This window comes from Balaenoptera ricei, chromosome 8 (genome assembly GCF_028023285.1).
Source record: "Balaenoptera ricei isolate mBalRic1 chromosome 8, mBalRic1.hap2, whole genome shotgun sequence".
Lineage (NCBI taxonomy): Eukaryota > Metazoa > Chordata > Mammalia > Artiodactyla > Balaenopteridae > Balaenoptera > Balaenoptera ricei.
The window spans coordinates 105356384-105378835 of record NC_082646.1 but is presented as its reverse complement, the minus strand read 5'-3'; the positions used below and the strand labels follow the sequence as shown (position 1 = coordinate 105378835).

The 22452-nt window shown below is 54.0% G+C and overlaps 1 protein-coding gene across 4 annotated transcripts; it reads left to right on the top strand.

Moving 5' to 3' along the window:
* The first annotated feature begins 1634 nt into the window (after positions 1-1634).
* SLC22A8 (solute carrier family 22 member 8) lies at positions 1635-21909 on the top strand. Of its 4 annotated transcripts, none has more exons than XM_059929768.1 (11): positions 1635-1739; positions 2698-2785; positions 14995-15098; positions 15646-15800; positions 16293-16461; positions 18607-18730; positions 18942-19057; positions 20015-20229; positions 20901-21009; positions 21150-21353; positions 21432-21909. In XM_059929768.1, the coding sequence occupies exons 3-11, from the start codon at positions 15031-15033 to the stop codon at positions 21529-21531; spliced, it is 1260 nt and encodes a 419-aa protein (XP_059785751.1). In that variant the 5' UTR covers positions 1635-1739; positions 2698-2785; positions 14995-15030; the 3' UTR covers positions 21532-21909. The 4 variants fall into 4 exon arrangements, with proteins under 4 accessions (XP_059785751.1, XP_059785747.1, XP_059785750.1 ...); XM_059929764.1 differs by having other exon boundaries at positions 1656-1739; positions 2426-2785; XM_059929766.1 differs by having other exon boundaries at positions 1718-1739; positions 2564-2785.
* Positions 21910-22452: the final 543 nt, after the last annotated feature.

Below are 22452 nucleotides of genomic sequence, written 5' to 3'. Positions count from 1 at the left end.
GAGCTGGAGGAGACTTCAGGGGGAGGAGCCCAGCCTGAGCCCAGGGAGCTGGATGTTGCCTTGGTGGAGAAGGGGGCCAAGGAAGAGAATGTGGAGCCCCCTCCCCAACCGAGAAGGGGAGCCCTAGGTGGGGTCCTTCTTAGCCCCCAGAGCAGGCAGGAGGGGCAGCTCCTAGGGTTCCTGGAAGAAGAACCCGAGAGCTGAAGGCAGGCAAGAGTGATGCTGAAGGCCAGGCTAGGGAACCTTGCTAAGGGAGAGGCAGCACAGTGCCCCACGGACTTTGCAGAAATGTTGGCTCCAAGAGACAGAAGTGGGCTTAGAGCCACACTGCCCCTGCCCTGCCACTTCCTGGCTGGGGAACCAGGAGCAAGTTACTTAACCTCTCCGTGCCTCAATTTCCTAGGATAATGCTAGAATAGTAATAACAAGGCTGCTGTGAGGGTTAAACGAGACTCACGTTGGCTGCTAGAAAGTGGGGGCTTAGGGGGCTTCCCTGGTGGCGCAGTGGTTAAGAATCCACCTGCCAATGCAGGGGGCGCGGGTTTGAGCCCTGGTCCCGGAAGATCCCACATGCCGCGGAGCAACTAAGCCCGTGCGCCACAACTACTGAGCCCGCGTGCCACAACTACTGAAGCCTGCACGCCTAGAGCCCGTGCTCCGCAACAAGAGAAGCCATGGCAATGAGAAGCCCACACAAGGAAGAGTAGCCTCCGCTCGCCACAACTAGAGGAAGCCTGCGCACAGCAACAAAGACCCAACGCAGCCAAAAATAAATAAATAAAATGAATAAATTTATTTAAAAAAAAAAAAAAAAGAAAGTGGGGACTTAGATCGCGGTCTCATGAGGAAAGGGCTGGAAGCACATACATCAGATCACTCACAGGGTTGGCTGTCAGGTGAGACGGGGCGTCTTGTTTTGTTTGGCTTGTTTGTATTTCCTGTACTTTATGCAAGAAACAGTTTATTATATAATTAAAATAATATTCAGAGGAAAAAACAGAACCATAGGGACTGCAAGTTTTCTTTAAAGGGAAGCAGTTGATCAGAAGAGGAGCCCATCCATTGCGCGTGGGGATGGAAGGGGGCGTGGGCGTTCCCCTGGGTCTGAGACTCAGACACGGGAGCCCTGGCTGCCCCAGGGGCCCAGGGGGTGACAGCCCGGAGCCCTCAGGGACAGACACAGGGGACATTTTCGGCCTGGACGTGCCCTACTATTTCCTGTGCCCTACCAAGAGGCACCAGGCAGGGGAAGTCAGTGCCCTGGAGAGTATTGTCCACTCACAGGCAGCAGCACTTCTCTGATTGGCTCTTCTCAGCTCCGAGTCTTCAGACCGTCAGCTCACAGAGGACCCGGGGCCCTCAGGACTCAAGCCAGCCCCCCACCCCCTCCCCAGACTCCCCCTGCCCAGACCACCTAGGCTTCTGTCCCCCCAGCAGCCCCACTAGGCTCAGGCACGCCACCACACCAGCCTTTGCTGAGGCAGCCCTTTGAGGAAAGCTGGGCTTAGTGGGTCCACAGCCCTGGCCCTGCCAGTGTCATTAATCCCCAAAGGAAAGTCAAACATTAGCCTGGGAAACAGCTTATGCCTTATATAAGCCCCCCTGGGGAAGGCACAAACACAGCTTGCTGGAGCTGAGCTGCCAAACTACAGCAGCTGCCGGACCCTGGGACAGAGCAAGGGTTTCAGACACATCGACCACCAACCCCACCGGAGGGAGGAGCCAGGCCCAGCTACCAGGTGAGGAGGGACCCCTGGGAAGCCCCCAAGGCCGGGCCTTGCTTCCTCACTGCAACTGACCAAGTCCCTTATGCCCTCTGGGATCTGCTTGGCCCCTTTCTGCTGCCCTGGTATGGTGCACCCAGCCCCAGGGGACAGCCAAAACCAGGAGGCGCTGGGCTTGGGGAGACCTTCCCAGCAGGCCCCCTGAGCCCTGCCAGTCCTGTGTGTCTGCTCAAGGCAACCAGGGACCTCGCCCACTTACTCCTGACATCCATCCTGTGGGGACAACGTCCAAGACGGGGCCCCTTGGTCCCAGCGGCCTGCCTGCACTGCCCCACGCCTGCAGCGCATGTGCCCAGCCTGGCTGAACACATACTCACACCCACAAGTCCCCACACGCACACAGCGACACACCCGCGCTCACACAGCTGTGCCCTTACACTCCAGCCTAAATGTGCACGTCCCAGCAGACACTGCTGTGAACACACACCACACCTGTGACCCCACGTGTGCATGCGCAGTTGCGTACATCCTCATCCACACGCAAATCTGTGGGTACGCACGGCTGTATCACACGCTTATACATACACAGGCTTACACATACACCTGGGCACACCTCCCCGCTTGTGCTTCCACACCCATCCACCTGCCCCCCTCACCCCCATGCACACATCCCTCTCCCCGGCCTGGTGCCCCACCCGTAGCTCTGGCTCATCTTGCCCGGTGCCATGACCTTCGCCGAGCTCGTGGACCGCGTGGCCAGCAAAGGGCCCTTCCAGTTCCTGCACACGGTCCTGCTCGGCCTCCCGATCCTCAGCATGGCCAACCACAACCTGCTGCAGATCTTCACAGCGGCCACCCCCGCCCACCACTGTCGCCCGCCACCCAACGCCTCCGCGGGGCCCTGGGTGCTCCCCATGGGCCCGAATGAGAAGCCTGAGCCGTGCCTCCGTTTTGTATATCCACCCAACGCCAGCCTGCCCAATGACACCCAGGGGGCCACCGAGCCCTGCCTGGATGGCTGGACCTACGACGTCAGCACCAGGGACTCCATTGTGACTGAGGTATGCCCTGAGGCCAGCCCTCTCCCTCCGATTACAGCAGGAACCCCACACTCATGGACAGGGGAGCAGGCTGGGACCCAGTCTCCCTAAGGACCCAGGGACAGGGCACTGGGCAGGCAGAGAGGAAGGGCCTGGGCGCAGAGACGCACCAACCAAAAGGTTCCGTCTCTTCACATTCAGAGTGCAAACAGCCCTTTCTATGCCAGGCGCAGCGCCAAACTCTGGGGATACAAAAATGCACTGTCCCTGTTCCCACGGGGTCCACCGCCTAGCAGGGGTAACATCAATTAATGAGAGGACCACACAAAGAAATGTCAAATTACAACTTCAAAGTACTTAATGTTGTGACCTTAGACTACAGCCTACCCCTGGGCTGGGGGCAGGGGCCAGGGGAAGCTTCCTTTAAAAAGTGACCCTGGGCGGAGATAAGGGAGTCCAGCAAGAGTTAGCCAGGCAATGGGGAAAAGGAGGAAAATTCCATCTTGTGTAAAGGTCTCAAGGTGGGACAGTGTGTGCAGGAGGGGATGGACAGAGGTGAGGGTTGGAACATGCCTGAGCAGACCCAGAAAACATCTCATCCGTTCCCGCAGTCACTTCTGTGTTCATCTCCCATTCATTCACACCCTCATTTATTCACTGATTCTTTTACCCACCATCTCCAGGAGTTACAGAGTTAAATCAGGCTCTCGAATGACCTGGAGACCATGGTCAGATGAAGAGAATGAAATGGGAATTGGCATTTATTGAGGATCCACAAATAGCCAGTCACGTCTTGGTGTCTGGCAGACATTGTCTCCCACACTTTGATTCCCACAATGATATTCTGTTGAAGGTGATTTTATCTCCTTTTTCATTCAAAAAAAAAAAAAAAAAAACTAAGACTCAGAGGAGGGAAGTGAAGGTCCAGTGCCACACAGCTGGTCAGTTTCGGAGCTGGAGTTTAAAGCAAAAGTCCATACTAGGCACAGGGGGACAATCATTCATGGCAGTACAAAAGAGTGGGGGGACCACGGGATTTTAGGGAGCCTTCCTGGAGGGGGTGACATGTGAGCAGTGAGCAGAGGCCAATGTTTTCATTCTCCCTTCGGGGACCATGAGCCCCTCGAGGGCAGGATCTTGCTTTTGCCGCCTTAGAAGAGATGCATTTCAACGTCTTTACCTGGTGCCAGTCCTGTGCTGGGCACACTATGAGCGTGGGCTCCTGGAATCCCTGGAGATGGCAACTCAGTGAGGGAAGTATTGTTAGTACCTTCAGATGAGGAAACCGAGGCTCAGCCTGGTTCAATGACTTTCCCAGGAGTACATATGATTAGGACCTGGCAGAGAAATGATTTGAATCCAGGACTATCTATGTTCAGAATCTATGATTGCTATTCATTTGTCTAGTGAGTATTTATTTCTGTATAAAGCACTGACTACGCGCAAGGCACTGTCCTAAGTGCTTAATAAATATTAACCCTTTTAACCTTCCTGACAACATTATAAGATAGTTAGTATGATAAGCCCATTGTTGCGATGGGGAAACTGAAGCACAGAGAGGATAAGGAGCTTGTTCAAGGTCTCGCCACTAGTAAGAGGCAGATTCAGGATCTGAACACAGGCACCTGGCCCCAGAGCCGTGCTCCTAACCATCACATCTGCTGACTCTCATGGCCCCGGATACTCCAACCCTGTCCTATGCACTTTTTCTCCCCAGCACCCAGCCCAGTGCCTGAAATACATCCAGCATCCAACATTTATTGACACCTACACGCATAATACTGAGGACACAGAGTCAAAGAACCCGTGAGCCCTGCCTGTCCTCCAGGTGCTCACCTCTAGTGAGGAAACTCACCAGCAGCGTGGTGGGGTATGCAGGCTTCCCAGGGCAGGGGTTTTCAGCTGCTTTGCTATATCCCCAGCAGCTGGAACAGTGCCTGGCACAGAGGAGGCGCTCTGTGCAATCAATATTTGTGTAATGAATGGATACGAGCTTTATAAACTCAGGGTGCCCTGGGAGCCCAGAGGAGGGGCGTGGAATCCGCCTGGCGGGGGAAACCGGGAGGGCTCACTGGAGTCAGCAAAGCCGGAGCTGAGTGTGAAGGAGGGGTCAGGGTTAGGGGGCAGACTGACGCGGGCAAGCGCACCCCAGGCGAAAGGAACAGTGTGCCTGGAGTCAGACGCACAGTCACAGAAGCATAAAGAGAGCAAAGCAGTAAGGCCGGCAAGAGACCGAGGGAGGCTGGAGAGGCGGGCAGCGGGGTGCGGAGGCCAGGGACACAGGGAGGAGGAGGGCCAGCAGGAGGGCCTGGCGTAGACGCCGGGGCGAAGGACTGGCCTCTGTCTCGAAGGTGACAGGGAGCCATTGCATGGTGTTAAGCAGGAGTGCGACGTACTCAGATTACCTTCTAAGGATCTGCACTCGGACCGTGGTCTCGGGTGGCCTTGGCCTACGGCGGCTTGAAGCGGGATTTCGATTCCCAGCCAGAGGTTGAAGTCAGGCCGCAGCAGGGAGAGCGCTGAATCCTGGCCACTAGACCAGTGGCCATTGACAAGGCCCTGGCCCTTCGGCTTTGTAGAAATGAATTCCCACAAAGACAGAAAGTAGTGAAACAAGTAAAGTATTTATTAGGAGGTAAAAGGGTACGTGTGGATAGACACGTGGGCGGACTCAGAGAGAGAGTGGCACCCTTGTGGTAGTTTGAATCACTTATATGGGGCATTTCTTCCGGGTTTCCTTTGGCCAATCATCTTGCTTTGCCTGGTTCTGTGTCCATATTTTGTTTATCTCGGGGTCCTCCCATGTGTGCGCGTGCATCTCTTAGCCAGGATGGATTCGAGCAAAGAGGCCTGTGGGTAGGTTGATGTCACTTACTATGGAGTGGCGCCCCCTCCGTTGTTGACCTTCAAGGAGCCTTTCTGAGCACGTGTAGTTGGGAAGGTCCCCTTGACTTCAAGAATGAGGCATATGCAGTCTTTTATCTCTTATCTGGACAGGGCTCAGCTCTCCTCCCTCCTGCTATTTTGGAGGATCTGTCCACAGGGGACGAACTCCAGCTGCTCAGCCTGGGGCCCATCTATCTCCTGCCTCAACTGCAGAGCGGAGAGTAGCTTGTGGAGCATTTTGGTCCAGCAGCTGGGAGACCAGTTAGCAGGTTGCCACAGGGACCCAGGACCAAGATGACGGACGGCAGGGGCAGTCGGAATAAATACCAGAGAGGTTGGGGAGTCAGAACCTCTGGGACTCGGGAACCAAATGGATGTAGGGGCGAGGAACAGGGCGGGGGGTGGGGGGAGTGGAAATGCCCCAATACCTGTAAATAAGCTTCCAGGTGTGTGGGCAACTTGCTGTACATCTGGTCCCTGGAAGACAGAGAGAAGGGGTAAAGCCACCATCCATGTCCTCCAGAATACAGAACCTAGACGAGGAAACAAAAATCCTACAGGGAGCAATGAAATAATAACCATCGCTATCCCTTACCGCGTGCTAACCCCTTGCCAGACGGCCCTAATCAGTTTGCTCACGTGAACTCATTTAATCCTCACAACAACTCTCTGAGGTTAGTACCTATATTATGTCGTTTTTGCAGATGAGGAAACCAAGGTACAGGTTAGTGGCCCAAGGCACCACATCTTATAAGTGCTGGAGCTGGGAGTCAAACCCAGGCAGCAGAGCTCCAGAGCCACCTCCCCCCACTTCCCCACCCCGTGTTCCTTGGGACGGCATCCCCCGACCACTGCACCCTGGGCTAGGTTCTAGGAAGCGCTCAGTTAATGCTGGATGAAGGCCATATGCCCTCAGAGCCTGGCAGGAGGGACTCAGACAGGGCTGACTGCTGGGAAGTGTCTTCCCCTCCAGGGTGCACCTTGAGCTCCAGGGAACCTGGCCAAGAGCAGAGCTTGCAGGTCTTTTTTTTTTTGGCTGCGTTGGGTCTTCGTTGCTGCGCGTGGGCTTTCTCTAGTTGCCGCGAGCAGGGGCTACTCTTCGTTGCGGTGTGCAGGCTTCTCATGGCGGTGGCTTCTCTTGTTGCGGAGCACAGGCTCTAGGTGCATGGGCTTCAGTACTTGTGGCACAAGGGCTCAGTAGTTGTGGCTCGCGGGCTCTGGAGTGCAGGCTCAGTAGTTGTGGCGCACGGACCTAGTTGCTCCGTGGCATGTGGGATCTTCCCGGACCAGGGATCAAACCTGTGTCCCCTGCATTGGCAGGCGGATTCTTAACCACTGCGCCACCAGGGAAGCCCAGCTTGCAGGTCTTGTACCCCGTCAAGCATCAGCTCACATCTGTGCCAGCTGAGCACCCAGTCACCATTCCAGCAGTTGGGGCCAGGTGAATCTACATCCCAAATAAACACAGGGTTTCACCAGGCCTCGGGGTCTGCCCCCTTCTCCAGGTCGGGTCCTGGTCAGGCCCAGGCTCCCTGAGGACTCTCAGCCATGAGAACCCCTGATCAGGGTCCTCACCCAGTCAGGGAAATGTCAGTGGCCAGACCCAGCCAGGTGCTCTTAGCAGCGCAGCAAGGTCAAACCCCCTCTGACTTTTCTGTTTGTGGTTCAAGCCATGGCAAATCCATGCTCCATCACTTGGGGTGGGGTGGGGTTCCGGTCCCTCAGGGGGTGGAGGTAAGACAGTGGCTGGCTCACCTAGGGGTGTGTCTCTGGCGTGGAGGCAGGGACCTGGGTGTGCCGGCCCTGGGGGGAAGGGTGGTAATGAGGAAGACAGCACCTGGCAACCATCTCAGTCCAGGTGACCCTGGTTAGTAGGCAAGGAGCCATCTCCCAGGTGGACAGCGTGCCACCATGAGCCAGGGCCAAGCAGCAGAGTTCACATTCTGACTCTGCCGTTTACTCGGGATGTTACAACCCCAGAAGTCTCAGTTTCCTCATCTGTAAAATGGGGTAAGAGAACAAGTACGACCATTAAAAGAGATAATGCAAGGCCAGCATTAGCACAGGGCCTGGCACCTACAAGGTGTTCAACTAATGTTTGCTGCCACTGTTGCTGTTATGGTGGTCATGATTAATAGAGATGCCCTGAGAAGTAGGGGGTTAGTCCCCCCAGAAGAGTAGGGGGACTCCTGGTAAAAGGAGAATCAGCTGTCACAGCTCTTCCCGGCTCACCCAGGCCGCAGGGCTTTGTCTTACTCCACCCCCAACCCAGCACAGGCCAGCACGCAGGGCCCAGCTCCACCACCACCCCCACGGCCGGGGACCTGGTGAGTCATCTCCCTCCCCACCTCAGTCCCCTCATCTGTAGAATGGGATAATAAGGACCTTCCCTGCAGAGGAGGCGAGGGTGGGAGGACTGCGCTGGGTCCAGCCAGGAGCACGGGGAGTTTCCCTCCCCCTTCTGATCCCATAAGCTTTGCTGGCAGAGGTGACCACACATTCCTTTCTCTGGGTGCAGCAGAGACAAGGTAGGAATTTTTCAGAAGGAGCTTTACCAGGACATTAAGAGGAAACAAAGGCCTTTCTTTTAAGTCTGGAAAGTGTGAGGAGTGAGGACTGTGGACTCTGAATTCCCTGGAGAGGAGCCCACAGCTTCCACACCACAGAGCACAGCCCTGTGGGGGCCCAGCTCAGTCTGGGGGCTCCGGAAACCCAACCCTACAGCCCTCGAAGGCCCGGGCCTGGCCTTGGATGAGCAGGCCCTCCCCTCTGAGGCCCCTGTGAGTCCTCTCTGGGCCTTGAGCCTTCCCGTCCTGTCTCCAGGGCCACAGAAATCCTGTCTCCCCACACAGGTCCCTGGAGGCCCCAAGTCAGCCACTGGAGAAGCAGAGAACCCACTCAGTGGTCCTCCCAGAAGTGGGTCTCCACCCTGGAAGTTTCCCCTGCCGAGTGTCTGGTCTCCCTCCACGCTCACCCCCAAATCCCCAGGCTGCCCACCTCCCAGACCATCTGTCCATCTCTTGTCTCCAGCTGAGCTCCTGCATCACCCCTACTTGCTCACCCTGGACCCTGCCCTGGGCACCCCTCCTATCATCTCCCCTTTCCTAGCCTCCAATCTGACTCCTGCCTAATGACCTGGGGGCCCCAGCTCAGCCACGTGTCTGGGCCAGCCTGACCACCCCCCCACCGCCCTGTGGCAGCCCTCACCTAGGAAGCTGTGATCCCGGGCAGGAGGAGCCCGGGGCCATCCCTTGGGCTCTCCAGGGTCAGAGTGAACATCTACTGTGTGCAGGGCCCTGGGCTGGTGCTTTGCATTCCTTCTTTCACCACCCTGCGAATCTTCTTTTATGACCACTGTGAATGTTGCCCCTTTTTACAGAGGAATACACTGGGTTCAGATCCAGAAGGTGGCTCTCTCAGCCATGATGGTGAAATCAAGTGTTTGTAGGAAGAGGGATGGGGGTCCTGACTCCAGAATCCATGCCCCTTCTACTGCATCACATGTCTCTGTGAGCACAGGCCTTACAATGACGTGACAATAATAATAAAACAGCTATCACATAGAGTGCCGACTGTTTGCCAGGTATAGTGCTGGGTGCTCTTCATTCCCTATTTTATTTACAATCTTGAGAAGCAGGTATTAGTATTACCCCCATTCTACAGATAAAGAGACTGAGCCACAGAGAGGTTAAGCAACTGGCCCAGGAACTCACAGCTACTAAGTGGCAGAGCTAGAGACTCATGCCCTTTTGAGGCTTCCCAGGTACCTGGCTCTCTGGCCATTGTGCCCCAGCCTTGGTTCCATCAGAGGTCCGAGAGTAGACAGAGGCATAGCAATTCTCCCCAAGTTCTAAACTGGATCTAAAAGGCCCCAAATCTAGGGAAGTCTGTTTCCCTTGTCCTTGCTCTGGAGGGAGTATGGACCATGTGTGGGGTCCCCTGGCAGAGTCAGCCTACACACACACACACACACACACACACACACACACACACACACCACACACACACCACACACACACACACACACACATACCACACACACATACACACACACACCATACACACACATACACACACACCACACACACCACACACACACACACCACACACACACACACACCACACACACACACACACCACACACACACACCACACACACACACACACCACACACACACATACACACACATACACACACACCACACACACACATACACACACACCACACACACATACACACACACACACACCACACACACACACCACACACACACACACATACACACCACACACACACCACACACACATACACACACACACACCACACACACACGCGCGCGGAGCAGGGTCCGCATCCTTGATCGCACATGGCTTGCCCTGACCTTTTATGTCACGCCTTCTTCTCTGCCCTCTGAGGGGCCTCCTGGCCTATGATTTTGCTGCTGCTACAGCTCCTGAGCCTGTCCCTCACCTTTTGGGCCTGACATCAGATCAGCCCACTTGGCTCTGGCCTTGGCTGCCTCCTTGACCATGACTCCAGCCCATCCTGAGCTTGTGTCTTATAGTGACGCATGGCTACAGCTCCCGTGGGCTGAGCCTTCCCTCTGGCAGCTCAGGACTCAGAGCAAAGCACACATCAGGGAGCCATGGTCAAGAGCACTAGTTGGGGGTCCAGAAGACCTGAGTTTGAGTCTCTGCCTTGAAATGAACCAAGCTGTGCTTGGGCAAGTTATTTACCCTCTGAGCCTCAGGTTCTTTGTCTGTAAAATGGAGATAATAATAGTACCCACTTCATAGGATTATTATGGCATCATTTGCAAAGCTTGCTCCTGAGCATAGTAAGCCCTCTCTTTCTCCCCCACCACCTTCCTGGTATGTCATCACTCAGGAAGACATGGCAGTGGGCTTCCTGTTCTTCCCTTCCTGAACCCAGCTCCCTAAGGAGTAAACATTCCAAGAAAGGAAAAAGAAGGCCAAGAACGTTGGATAGGATATTGGGAGCCAGAACTCTATGTGGAGCTGCCAAAAGCTGATAGACAAGAGGTCAGCCCAGACCATGCCATGGGCTAGATAGAAGCTGAGTGACCGGTTCCCTCCAGTCAGCTGGTTACCTCTTCCTCTCTGGGCCTCATCAGTTAAATATGTATAGCAACCCCATTAATTAGTCATTAGACAAACATTTAACATTTCCTGTGCACCAACTACTCTGCTAGCTGCTAGGGATAAAGAGTCAAGTGAGACGTCTCCGCCCTCGGTGAGGTTACGGAATACAGGAGAGATGGACAAGCAAATAGGCAGGTAGCATGCTATGTAATGTGTCCTCTTAGAGGTAAGAACAGGATGCTGAGTGTGGAAGGAGAAATGAGGAATTACGCTGGGAGTCTGGATATGCTTCTCAGCCATTTATCCATTTCACGACTATTTACTGACTAGCTGCTTGTGCCAGCAGCCAGAAAAGATGTTTCTGGCACTCAGAGGAAGTGATCTTGACATGTCTTTTGAAGGACTGACAACCTTGCTAGAGTAGGGGAAGATATCAAGTACAAAAGCAAAGAGGAACACAATAGCCTGAAGCTTTTGTAGGATCTCTAGTGTAACCGGATTACAACCATGGACCCCATGTGGCCAGGCCTATGCATGGAGTCAGAGTCAAAGGAAACATAAATCACTCTCTCGACACCTTGAAGAATGGAGACTTCAGCTACAGGTTTTCTTAACACGGAAAGCATGCCAAAAATCCCTCAAAATATCTTCCTTTCCCCCCCAAAATTCCAGAATGCCTTTAAAAATCTCTCCAGTTCTCTCTACATCTGGTCCCATGCTCTTCGCCGTGCTCCTGTGTTCCCAGCCCCCTTCCTAGGTCATCCGGGGACCGAGACACCCAGCAGCTCCGCCATCTTCAACACGTGGCTTCCGGAGTTGCTCTAGTTATCACAATTCCTAACCAACGGGAAGGGAGAAAGCACGCACGTCCAGGCCAGGGATTCCCTCTTACTTAAATGAAGTGGAAGCAGCATCCATTTCTTCCACTCACACGTCATTGTCAAGAATTACATGGCCCCATCTCGCTCCCGGATGGCCTGTCCCTTTACAGCGCATGCTACACAGTACAGGAAGTCTCTCTAGACACCCACTGGCCTTCTCCTTTCACACCACCTCACTTCCTCCTTTACTCTTTTCCCTCCCCCATCCCCACACATGTACCATGCAGGCTCCCTTTCCAGCCAGATAGAGCCCTGGGTTTGCTGGCCACTCTGGGCCACTGTGAGTAAGCTGGAGGACCTGGAGGCTTCCCCCTTGCCCAATCCCCCTCGCTTCCCGGGAGGAAAGCAGAAAGAGCTCCCTGGGCTGTGTGATTCTTTCCCCGCGCTGTTTTGCTTCCAAAACATTCTCGTAAGGCATTTCCAGTGAATGAGATTCTTCACTTCATTACACAAGTAATTCAGGACAACTGGACAAAGGGTGCGTGTTGGAGATTAGCAGGAGATTAGGCCAGACAGGTGGGCAGGGGCCAGAGCCTGAGGGCTTTATAAATCTGTGTTAACAGAGCTTTGTCTTTACCCAGAGGGCAAGAGGAAGCCAGGGGGTGCCTTAGGCAAGGCAGCAAGCTGATGTGAGAGGTGCTTCAGAAAAGCCACTCAGCTTATCAGGGAAAGAATGGATAGGAAGGACTGAGGTCGAAGGTTGGGAGACCTGTCAGAAGATTGTTGCGATAATCCTCTCTGGGCTCAATTTCCTCAACTGTAAAATGAGGATGACAGCAGCTCTACATCATAAGGTTGCTATGATGATTGAAAAAATTAAGGCATGGAAAGTGCTTACTTAGAACAATGCCTGGTGCAGAGTAAGCCCTCAATAAATATTGGTTGTTATTCTTTTTTTTTAATTTATTTTATTGACGTATAGCAGATTTACAATGTTGTGTTAATTTCTGCTATACAGCAAAGTGACTCAGTTACCCATATATACACTCTTTTCATATTTTTTTTCATTATGGTTTATCACAGGATATTGAATATAGTTCCCTGTGCTATACAGTAGGACCTTGTTTTTTTATCCATGCTATATATAGTAGCTTGCATCTGCTAATACCAAACTCTCAATCCATCCCTCCCCTGCTCCCCTCCCGCTTGGCAACCACAAGTCTGTTCTCTATGTCTGTGAGTCTGTTTCTGTTTCGTAGATAAGTTCATTTGTGTCACATTTTAGATCCCACATATAAGTGATATCATATGGTATTTTGTCTTTCTCTTTCTGACTTACTTCACTTAGTATGATAATCTCTAGGTCTATCCATGTTGCCGCAAATGGCATTATTTCATTCTTTTTTACGGCTGAGTAGTATTCCACTGTATATATGTACCACATTTTCTTTATCCAGTCATGCGTCAATGGACATTTAGGTTGTTTCCATGTCTTGGCTATTGTGAACAGTGCTGCTATGAACATAGGGGCGCATGTATCTTTTTTAATTATAGTTTTGTCCAGATATATGCCCAGGAATGGGATTGTTGGATCATATGGCAACTCTATTTTTATTTTTTGGGGACACTTCATACTGTTTTCCATAGTGACTGCACGAATTCACATTCCCACCAACAGTGTAGGAGGGTTCTCATTTCTCCACACCCTTTCCAGCATTTGTTGTTTGTAGACTTTTTAATGATGGCCATTCTGACTGATGTGGGGTGATACCTCCTTGTAGTTTTGATTTGCATTTCTCTAAAAATTTGCGACATTGAGCATCTTTTCATATGCCTGTTGGCCATCCGTATTTCTTCTTTGGAGAAATGTCTCTTTAGGTCTCTGCCCATTTTTCGATTGGGTTGTTTGTTTTTTGTTTTTGAGTTGCATGAGCTGTTTGTAAATTTTGGAAATTAAGCCCTTGTCGGTCTCATCATTTGCAAATATTTTCTCCCAGGCCATAGGTTGTCTTTTCATTTTGTTTATGGTTTCCTTTGCTGTGCAAAAGCCTGTAAGTTTCATTAGGTCCCATTGCTTTTATTTCTACTGAATATTGGCTGTTATTCTTAATCCAAGCATAAGAGGATGAGGCCTGCACTAAGATAGCAATAGTGGAAATAGAAGAATCCAGATTCAAGAAATATTAAAGGACCTTCCCCGGTGGTCCAGTGGTTAAGACTCCAGGCTTCCACTGCAGGGGCCATGGGTTCGATCCCTGGTTGGGGAAGTAAGATCCCACATGCCGCTAGCGGTGGCCAGAAAAAAAAGAAAGAAAAATTAAAAAGTTAGAAACTGGAGGATGAAGTGATTGTAACATGGGAGAGGAAGGAGTCAAAAAAGGGCCGCCAGTCCCTTTTTGTGATTCAGACTTTACAGGGAGGGGGTGGCAAGTCTCGTTGACTCTGAGATGCCCAAAAGACACCCTCCAGGGGGAGACTTCAAGTAGGCTGCTGAATCGATGGGTCTCAAGGCCAGAAGAAAGGTTGGGCTAAAGAGAGGGATTTGGAGTCTTCACCATAAAATAGTCATTGAAGCCATAGGAGCAGGTGGCATTTCCTGGGGAAAGTGAATAAAAAGAGGAAGATCCAAGAAGAGGCCTGGGGAACTTTTAAGGGATAGAGAGAAAGAATACCACAGAGGGAGGGAAAGGAGGAAGACCGGAGGAGGGAGAGGTCAGCGGGATCACGGGCTGCTGAAGGGAAGTCAGGTCAGGAAACAGAAGGTTCCATTAGGTTTGGGGAGCAGAGTTTCAGTGGAGAGGTGGGGGCAGACTCGGGAAATGAGTGGGACACGAGGACGGGGTGACAGCCAGGATGGTTCCTTGTTCCAGAGATCTGGCTTTGAAGGGAAGAGAGAAATGAAGCAAATGTGGAAGGGAAAGAGGCTTTAAGTGGAGAGACTGGAACACAAGCAAACGATGATGGGGAGGAGTCAGGAGAGAGGCTGAAGGTGTGGGATGGAGGGAGGTGGCAGCAGGAATGTCCCCTGGAGGAGAGAGGGTGCAAGCAGAGAGACCAGCCTTGCACAAGTGAAGTTGGGGAACAGACACACAGGTAACCTCAGGAAGCAGGTGAGCCTGGAGGAGCTCGAAGACAGACCTGGCTGTGACAGCTGAGCAGACTTCGGAAGCCATATGGCAGGCCACGTGTGCTGAAGGGATGTTGTCATCACAGAACCACAGGGCAGGGACCCAGGGAGCCCCAGGCCAGCCTGACGGGGGAAATGGCACCGGGAGTAAGGGCCAGGCTCAGGGAAGCCAAGCGCGGGTGCTGGGAGAGGGAGTACACACATGGGGGCACAGGCTGAGCGCGGCTGAGAGGCTGGGCTGGACTGAGCCGGGTGGCCGGGTGGCCGAGTGGCTCTCCCTCTCTCCTGCGCAGTGGGACCTGGTGTGCAACTCGAACAAGCTGAAGGAGATGGCCCAGTCTATCTTCATGGCGGGCATACTGATTGGGGGGCTCGTGCTGGGAGACCTGTCTGACAGGTGAGACGCGGGGGCCTCGCCAGGGGAGGCACAACCCATGGAGACCCCCCCCCGCCCCTCTCCATTCCACCCATGCACCCCCAAAGAGGTAAAGAGCTGGGGGAGGGGGTAGAGATGGTCCTTGCTGTGTGGCCAGCCCCTTTCGGGGCCACAGCCTTCTCCCTGTAGCCCCCAAAAGCCCTACAGCTTGAGTCTTCCAGCCTCCCCAGACCTGGGGCAACGGCCTCAAGGTTTTCAGACACAGTAGCGGCTGCATGGCCGTGGAGGTGGGTGATGAACGGCTTGGAGAGGAGTGGTCCTTTGACCCCTGCTCAGGTAGCTAAGCTGGGGGTGGAGGAGATCACTCATTAACTCAAACGTCTTACTGCAAACTTGTCAACAAAAAAAAGCAATTACCAGCAAGGCTCTGTCTGGGGAGGGAGTTACACACCCTGCCTGGCCCTTTGGGAGGTGGAGGGTCCAGCCCTTTGCCCCGAGGCCTGCAGAGTCACTCTCCTCGGCTGGCTCACAGCAGCTAACGCCCCTCTTCTTCTTTTTCGAGCTGCAGGTTTGGCCGCAAGCCCATCTTGACCTGCAGCTACCTGCTGCTGGCAGCCAGCGGCTCAGGCGCAGCTTTCAGCCCCACCCTCCCCATCTACAGCGTCTTCCGCTTCCTGTGTGGCTGCGGCATCTCAGGCATCACCCTGAGCACCACGATCTTGAGTGAGCCACAGGGGGAGGGGACGGGGACCAGGAGCTTGGGGAGCACCAGCCCGAAGCCAAGAGTGTGGCTCAGCCACAGGCACCGGGCGACCCTGGTCAAGCAAGGCGCTGCCCCTCTCGGGACCCCAGAGGCCCCCTCTGAACATAACAACAAGCATAATAGCAGCAGCTTCAATACTGAGGACCCACCCCGGGCCTGGCATCTGCCAGGTACATGATCTCGTTCAGCCCATACACACAAGTAGGTAAAACAAGGGAAGTCACCTGCCACTGGAGAGGCAGTCAAGACTGCAGGCTTGGGAGTCAGTCACACCGACGTTTGAGTCCTACCTTCTTGAGCCTCAATCGCCGCATCTCTAAAATGGGGGCGATGAAACCTTAGGATCAGGGTCAGATCGAGTAGCCAACGGAGGGGCAGGAGCTGGTGCCCCTTCTCAGGAGGTGCCCACCACCCAGTAGGGTCTTAATCTGGTCCTTGGGTTCCTCCTGCAGGTGTCGAGTGGGTGTCCACCCGGATGCGGGCCATCAAGTCGATTTCACTCGGTTACTTCTACACCAGTGGCCAGTTCATTCTGCCTGGCCTGGCCTACGCCATCCCCCAGTGGCGCTGGCTCCAGTTAACCGTGTCCATTCCCTTCTTCGCCTTCTTCCTCTTGTCCTGGTATGTGACCCTCTCTTCTTCAGCTCCCTCCTTAGAGCCACCGGGATCAAACAGGAGGAGCCCACGCCTGACCAGGCTGGCTGACTCTGTCTGTCCCGAGACACCCCATCCCAGAGTCAGCAAGGGCATTCCAGGGAGGAGGAACCACACACCGGGGCATGCCGCGGGAGGGAGCGCTCGGCTGGGGGTGTTGGTGAGGGGGTTTGGGTCAGGCTGTGAAGAGCACAGAAAGCCAGAGAGGCCTCGGTTTCACGTGGAGGGACAGAGAACGCCTCTGAAGGTGCCCGGGGTGCTGAGAGGCCTGACCAAACTTCCGTTCATGACATAATCACACAGAAGGACAAACCCAAGTGGGTGGGGACAAGAGACAAAGGGAAGTGACCGTGTGGGCAGGAGGAGCCTGCGGGATGAGTCTGAGGGGCATTTTGAAGGAGAAATCTTCAGAGTGTGGGGACTTCTGGATTTGAGGTATAAAGGAAAGGAAAGCTCCAACCTGAGAACCTGGGAGAATCAAGGGGTCTGGGGCAGAGACCCTGAGTGAGGACATGTGGAAGACAGGAAACCAATCTGTAGGTGGTAGTTGATAGCTGGGCCCAAAGAACAGGAAATCATGAAGAAGCTCCAGAGCAGAAATGAAGTCCTGGAGGCTCCTTTATCCAGCACTTACTATGTGCAAGGCCCTGTTCTGGGCATCAACCCACATCATACCAACGCTTACGGCATCTCTGTGTGAAGGGGACATTAGTGTTCCCATTTTACAGATGAGGAAACTGAGGATGAGAGAGGTGAAGCAATCCTCCAAGGTTACACAAAAAGACGCAGGACTGGAATGGGGCCTCCATTTGAAAATGAGAATAAGCTCCCAAGGGGACGGGCAATCTTGCAGTGAGAGAGATGGTCAGAGAGTCCAGAGTGGAGTTTGGCATGTCCACAGCCTAGGATGGGAGCCGAGAGTTGGGAGGCAAAATAAGGGCAGATGGTCAGCAGACCCCTTCATTGTGTGACTTGGGACAAGCTTCACCCACTCTGAGCCTCAAGATTTTTCTAGGCAAAATGGAGATACCGGTGCCTGTCTCCCAGAGTTACATGTGCCTGGTCCACAGGAAGGCTCACTAATTGGAAGCCACTGTTGTCATTATTCTCAGGGAGAGGAGGATGGAATCCAGGCCCTGGCTATGGGATTTGGGAGGAAGTCACCCATCATCTTGGTAGGCACAGGCTGAGAAGACTGTCAGGGCAGAAATAAGACCACAAGGCCAGAAGGGCAGGTAGCAATGGGCCCAGGAAGCTGCCACTACCAGCAGGACCAAAGGTCTGAGGCCAGGTCACCCGCGTCCACTCCCTTGAGGGTCTCATTGGAGCCAGGTCCTGGGTGCCTGTGGGGTCCACAGCCAGAACGGACCCCACCTGGGACCAGACTTTTCCAAGCATCCCTCCTTTCTCCCCACACCTCTGCCTCCTCCATTTCCCTTCACTTTGTGACCCTCAGGGTTTGCTCAGGGGTGAACCAACCCCAAAAGCACAGCCCAAGGTTAGGGGAGAGTGAGGTTGGCCACACACTTGTCAACCCCAAGGCCCCATGTTGCACTTGCAAACCGTCCCCCGACCCAGCAGAGTTGGCCTTTTGCAGGGAGGATCAAAGGGTCCTCGGACCCATTCCCTAGACCACAACCCTAAACTTAGCCCCCTTCCTAAGCTGCCCTGGGACTGCAGCCCTGCCCCCCTTCACCCAGGACCTGGAATTCGGCCCAAGGACGGCTGGGGATGTGGACGTGCAGGACCCTCCAGCTGTCCAGCCTCGAGCATGCCAACCCTTCCCCAGGCCCCACCTGCCTTGGCCTAGGGCCCGAAGCTCCTAGCTAAGAACAACACCCAAGGATAACAAGCTGCCCAAGGTCGGGGGCAGGGGAAAGGCTCTTCTGGAAAGGGAAGAAGAGATCTCTGGAATTTGTGCCGGCTGCAGGCAGCCCAGGTGCAGAGCTTGACCAAGTTTAAATTCCACGAAACCTGCAACAAAGCAGCTCGGGTTTCTGGTCTTCCTAGCCTTTGGCCCTGGCTCTTGATCTTTTTCCAGCCTCTCAGGAGAACTTCTGGTGTTGGGAGGTGGGGGGTTGGGAGCCACTGTGACTTGATTCTGACCCCCAGGTGGCTGCCAGAGTCCATACGTTGGATGATCCTGTCTGGAAGGTCCTCCAAGGCCCTGAAGACATTCCGGCAGGTGGCGGCCTTCAATGGCAAGAAGGAGGAAGGAGAAAAACTCAGCCTGGAGGTAGAGACCCAGAGGGATTGTAGTCTGGGGCACGAACCTGGGCTCTGCTCTTGGACTGTCCCCTCCTCTTGCCTCTGTTTCCCCTGCTCACAAGCCTACATCTGATGCCCTAAGCAAGCTTTTCTAAAGGCACCAGGCCTGCACCTCCCTGTCTTCTTCCTCTGCCCACCAGCTGGTCGCTAATGGACCCTTCCCCTTCCTCTGCCCCAAGGAGATCAAACTCAACCTGCAGAAGGAGATCACCCTGGCCAAGGCCAAGCACAGCATAGCTGACCTGTTCCGGACACCCATCCTGCGCCGTGTGACCTTCTGTCTTTCCCTGGCCTGGTAACCCACCACCCCTCCCTGCCCACACCCTAGCACCCCTGCCAAGCTGGGGTCATGAACAAGGCTTCTGGCAGGCTTACCTAAGGGCAAGGCCTAAAATACCTGCAAGAAGAGTCAAGGGATCCCCTCCTCAGGGCTGCCCCAGTCCAGCCCCAACCCCAGAAATCTCTGGCATCCCTGCCCCACACCCGGGTCCAGCCGTAAGGGTCTGCTTCCTTCTGGGGTCACACCCACCTCACCCACAGGGCAAATGCTCCAAACACCTTCACCAGCTCACATCCCTACCATGTGAGCTGTGCCTCTCTGTCCCTGCCCCCCACTGGTCCAGCTCTGCCCTCTGGGACCCCGCAGAACAAGCCTGGCCCTCAGGGCTTCAAGATTTGACGACAGAAATTGTGATTCTTCTAAGTCTTCTCTTTTGCCCGACATCCCACATCTCCTTCAAAGCCCTTTCCGTGACCTGGTTCTGACGCCCTTCTCATCCTGGCCATCCCCATGTGAAAAGGATTCAGTATATCCAGGAACTCTTCAAAAGGGATCCCACAATTCTGAGAGGGGGAGGGGAGGCATCTGACCCATGTGTGTGCAGCCCTGGGGACTTTCACCTCCCCCATCTGAATGTTAAACCATTACCCAACAAAGAGAGATTGTTTACTGCCTCCTTTGGTCTCCAAGAGTCCCTCCAGGACCGATATTCTCTGGAATCAATTATATGGCACTTTGTCACCATACCCTAGACCATGTCCATGTCAGACATAACCACTCAATCCCCGCACTCTCTCACTGAGCCCAGACACAATCTCAGAGGCCTCAAAACAGCACTGAAGCAGCCCCTATCAATCTGTTGCAGTTGGGACAAGAAATGAAACTATTCATCATCCTGGTGACCCAATGAGCAGTATGGGGAGAGGCCCCCACCTGGCTGTGTGTCCTAATCAATCACTCTCTGACCCTCAGGTTTTCCACCGGTTTTGCCTACTATAGTTTGGCTATGGGTGTGGAGGAATTCGGCGTCGACCTCTATGTTCTCCAGCTCATCTTTGGTGGGGTTGACGTCCCAGCCAAGTTCATCACTATGGTCTCCATAAGCTATCTGGGCCGGCACACCACGGAGGCCGTTGTTCTACTCCTGGCAGGAGGATGCATCCTGTCTCTCATCTTTGTGCCTTCGGGTGAGAAGCTGGGGCTACCCCCAGAACCCTCCGAAAGAGGCTGACCCGTGAGACCAATGTGTCTGCGGGCCTCACAGGCTGGGAAGTGGGGTTCCAGGGACTCCAGATCTGCTGAGTCTGCCTCTAATTCACTGTGTTACCTTGAGCAGCTCCCTGTACTCTCTGGGGCTCAGGTTTCTCGTCTAGAAAATAACACAGGTGGGCTAGATGATATCAAAGATCCTTTTTCAGATCTGACTCAGGGCAAAGTATGGTGGTGTCTACACAGTGAGAGGAATTGCTCGGGATTTGGGTGTGGCCTGGGTGACATCGCCGCAGAAGACAAGCTTGGATGGGGAAACATCAGAGTCCAGTGCTCAAGGAACACCCCACAACCTACTCCACCATGACCTGGGAAAAGCCACTTTTACTTTATATAGATGTTTGGGTGTTGATACACCTATATCCTTCCAAAGGAACTGGAGATATTTTAGGACAAAAACAGATACAACAAAATATGAGAATAGGGAATCAGAGCCAGGGAAAAACCCAAATGCAGCAGGACACAAGCTTTAACTTTGGATCTGAGCTGTCCGGCAGCCAAAGCAAAAAGGGAGACAAGGTCTCTGAGGAGTGAGAACACTCAGGGGCTCCTGAGCCCCAAGGTCTACTGCGTTTTCTTCCCTCTGCAGACTTGTTGACCCTGAGGACAGTACTGGCTGTGTTTGGGAAGGGATGCTTGTCCAGCTCCTTCAGCTGCCTCTTCCTCTACACGAGCGAGCTATACCCCACAGTCATCCGGTAGGTAGGTGCTGGGCCTGGAAGTGGTCCAGCCAAAGGATACAGGGGCAGGTGGGATTGTGGCCCCTGTCCAGGGGTCCCAGAGCTGTTCTTTGAGAACCCACACACAGGCTGCCAATCTCTGCTCTGAACTCTCCCAGGCAAACAGGTATGGGCTTAAATAACCTGTGGACCCGCGTGGGAAGCATGACGGCCCCACTGGTGAAAATCACCGGGGAGCTGAAGCCCTTCATCCCCAATGTCATCTTTGGGACCATCGCCCTCCTGGGAGGCAGTGCAGCCCTCTTCCTGCCTGAGACACTCAATCGGCCCTTGCCAGAGACTGTTGAAGACTTAGAAAACTGGTTAGTCCCCTGTTTCTGGCCCCACCAGTCCTCCTCCTTGGGGAACCCCAGGGCTTTTCCTGAGTTCTCTTTCCCTAGGTCCCTGCAGGCAAAGGAGCCAAAGCAGGAACCAGAAGCGGAAAACGCATCCCAGAGGATCCCTCTGCAGCCTTGTGAACTGGGCCTGGGCCCCAACTGAAGGCAACAGACCCTCCTTTCCCTGCCCTCCAGAGACTAATCCCAGCCAGGTCCGTGCCTGTCTCTGGGCTCCTCAGGCACCTTGGGAAGGGCCCTGGGTGCATCTATGCTCCTAGGACACAGTCTTCTGAGAGCTTGGTGGAGGTATCTCCACCACCACCGGAGCTCCCCAACCCAGCCCTGGCCAGTTCAAAAGTTTGGCCACAGGCCTTCGCACACCCCACCTTGCCCTCACCCTCCCTGCAGCCCAGGCCCTGCCATTCTTCTGTCCAGCCCTTCCCCACTGACCACTTCCCCCATTGTTCCCACTCCCTTCCCCTTCTTGCTCCCACCCCTTTCTTCAATGGGAGGTTTCAATAAACAGCAGTGAAGAACTCAAGCCATGCTGCTCAGGAACAGGGGTGGGAAAGGGGGCAAGGCCTGGTATGGACGTGTGAGCATGCGCACCTGCCCATCCACACTGGCATGGACATACAGGTACAGGCACATAGGTACATGCAAGCTGGGCTGATGTGAACACGTGTGTCCAGTGTGAGCACACTGACGTGTGTATACGCCAAGCCTGTATTAGTCGACTCGGACTGCTGTAACAACATACCACAGACAGAATCGCTTAAACAATTTCTTCCTCACAGTTTGGGAGGCTGAGAAGTCCAAGATCAAGGTGCTGGCAGACTCACTTCCTGGTGGGGGCCCCCTTCCTGGCTTGCAGATGGTCAGATACCTTCTCACTGTGTCTCACATGGCCGGAGAGAGATGAATCGAGCTTTCTGGTTTCTCTTCTTTTAAGGGCACTAATCCCATCATGAGGGCCCCACCCTCATGACCTCATCTAACTCTAATTACCTCCCAAAGGCCCCACCTCCTAGTACCATCACATTGGGGGTCACAAAGCAGTCTATAGCAAGTCCTGTCCTTGGAA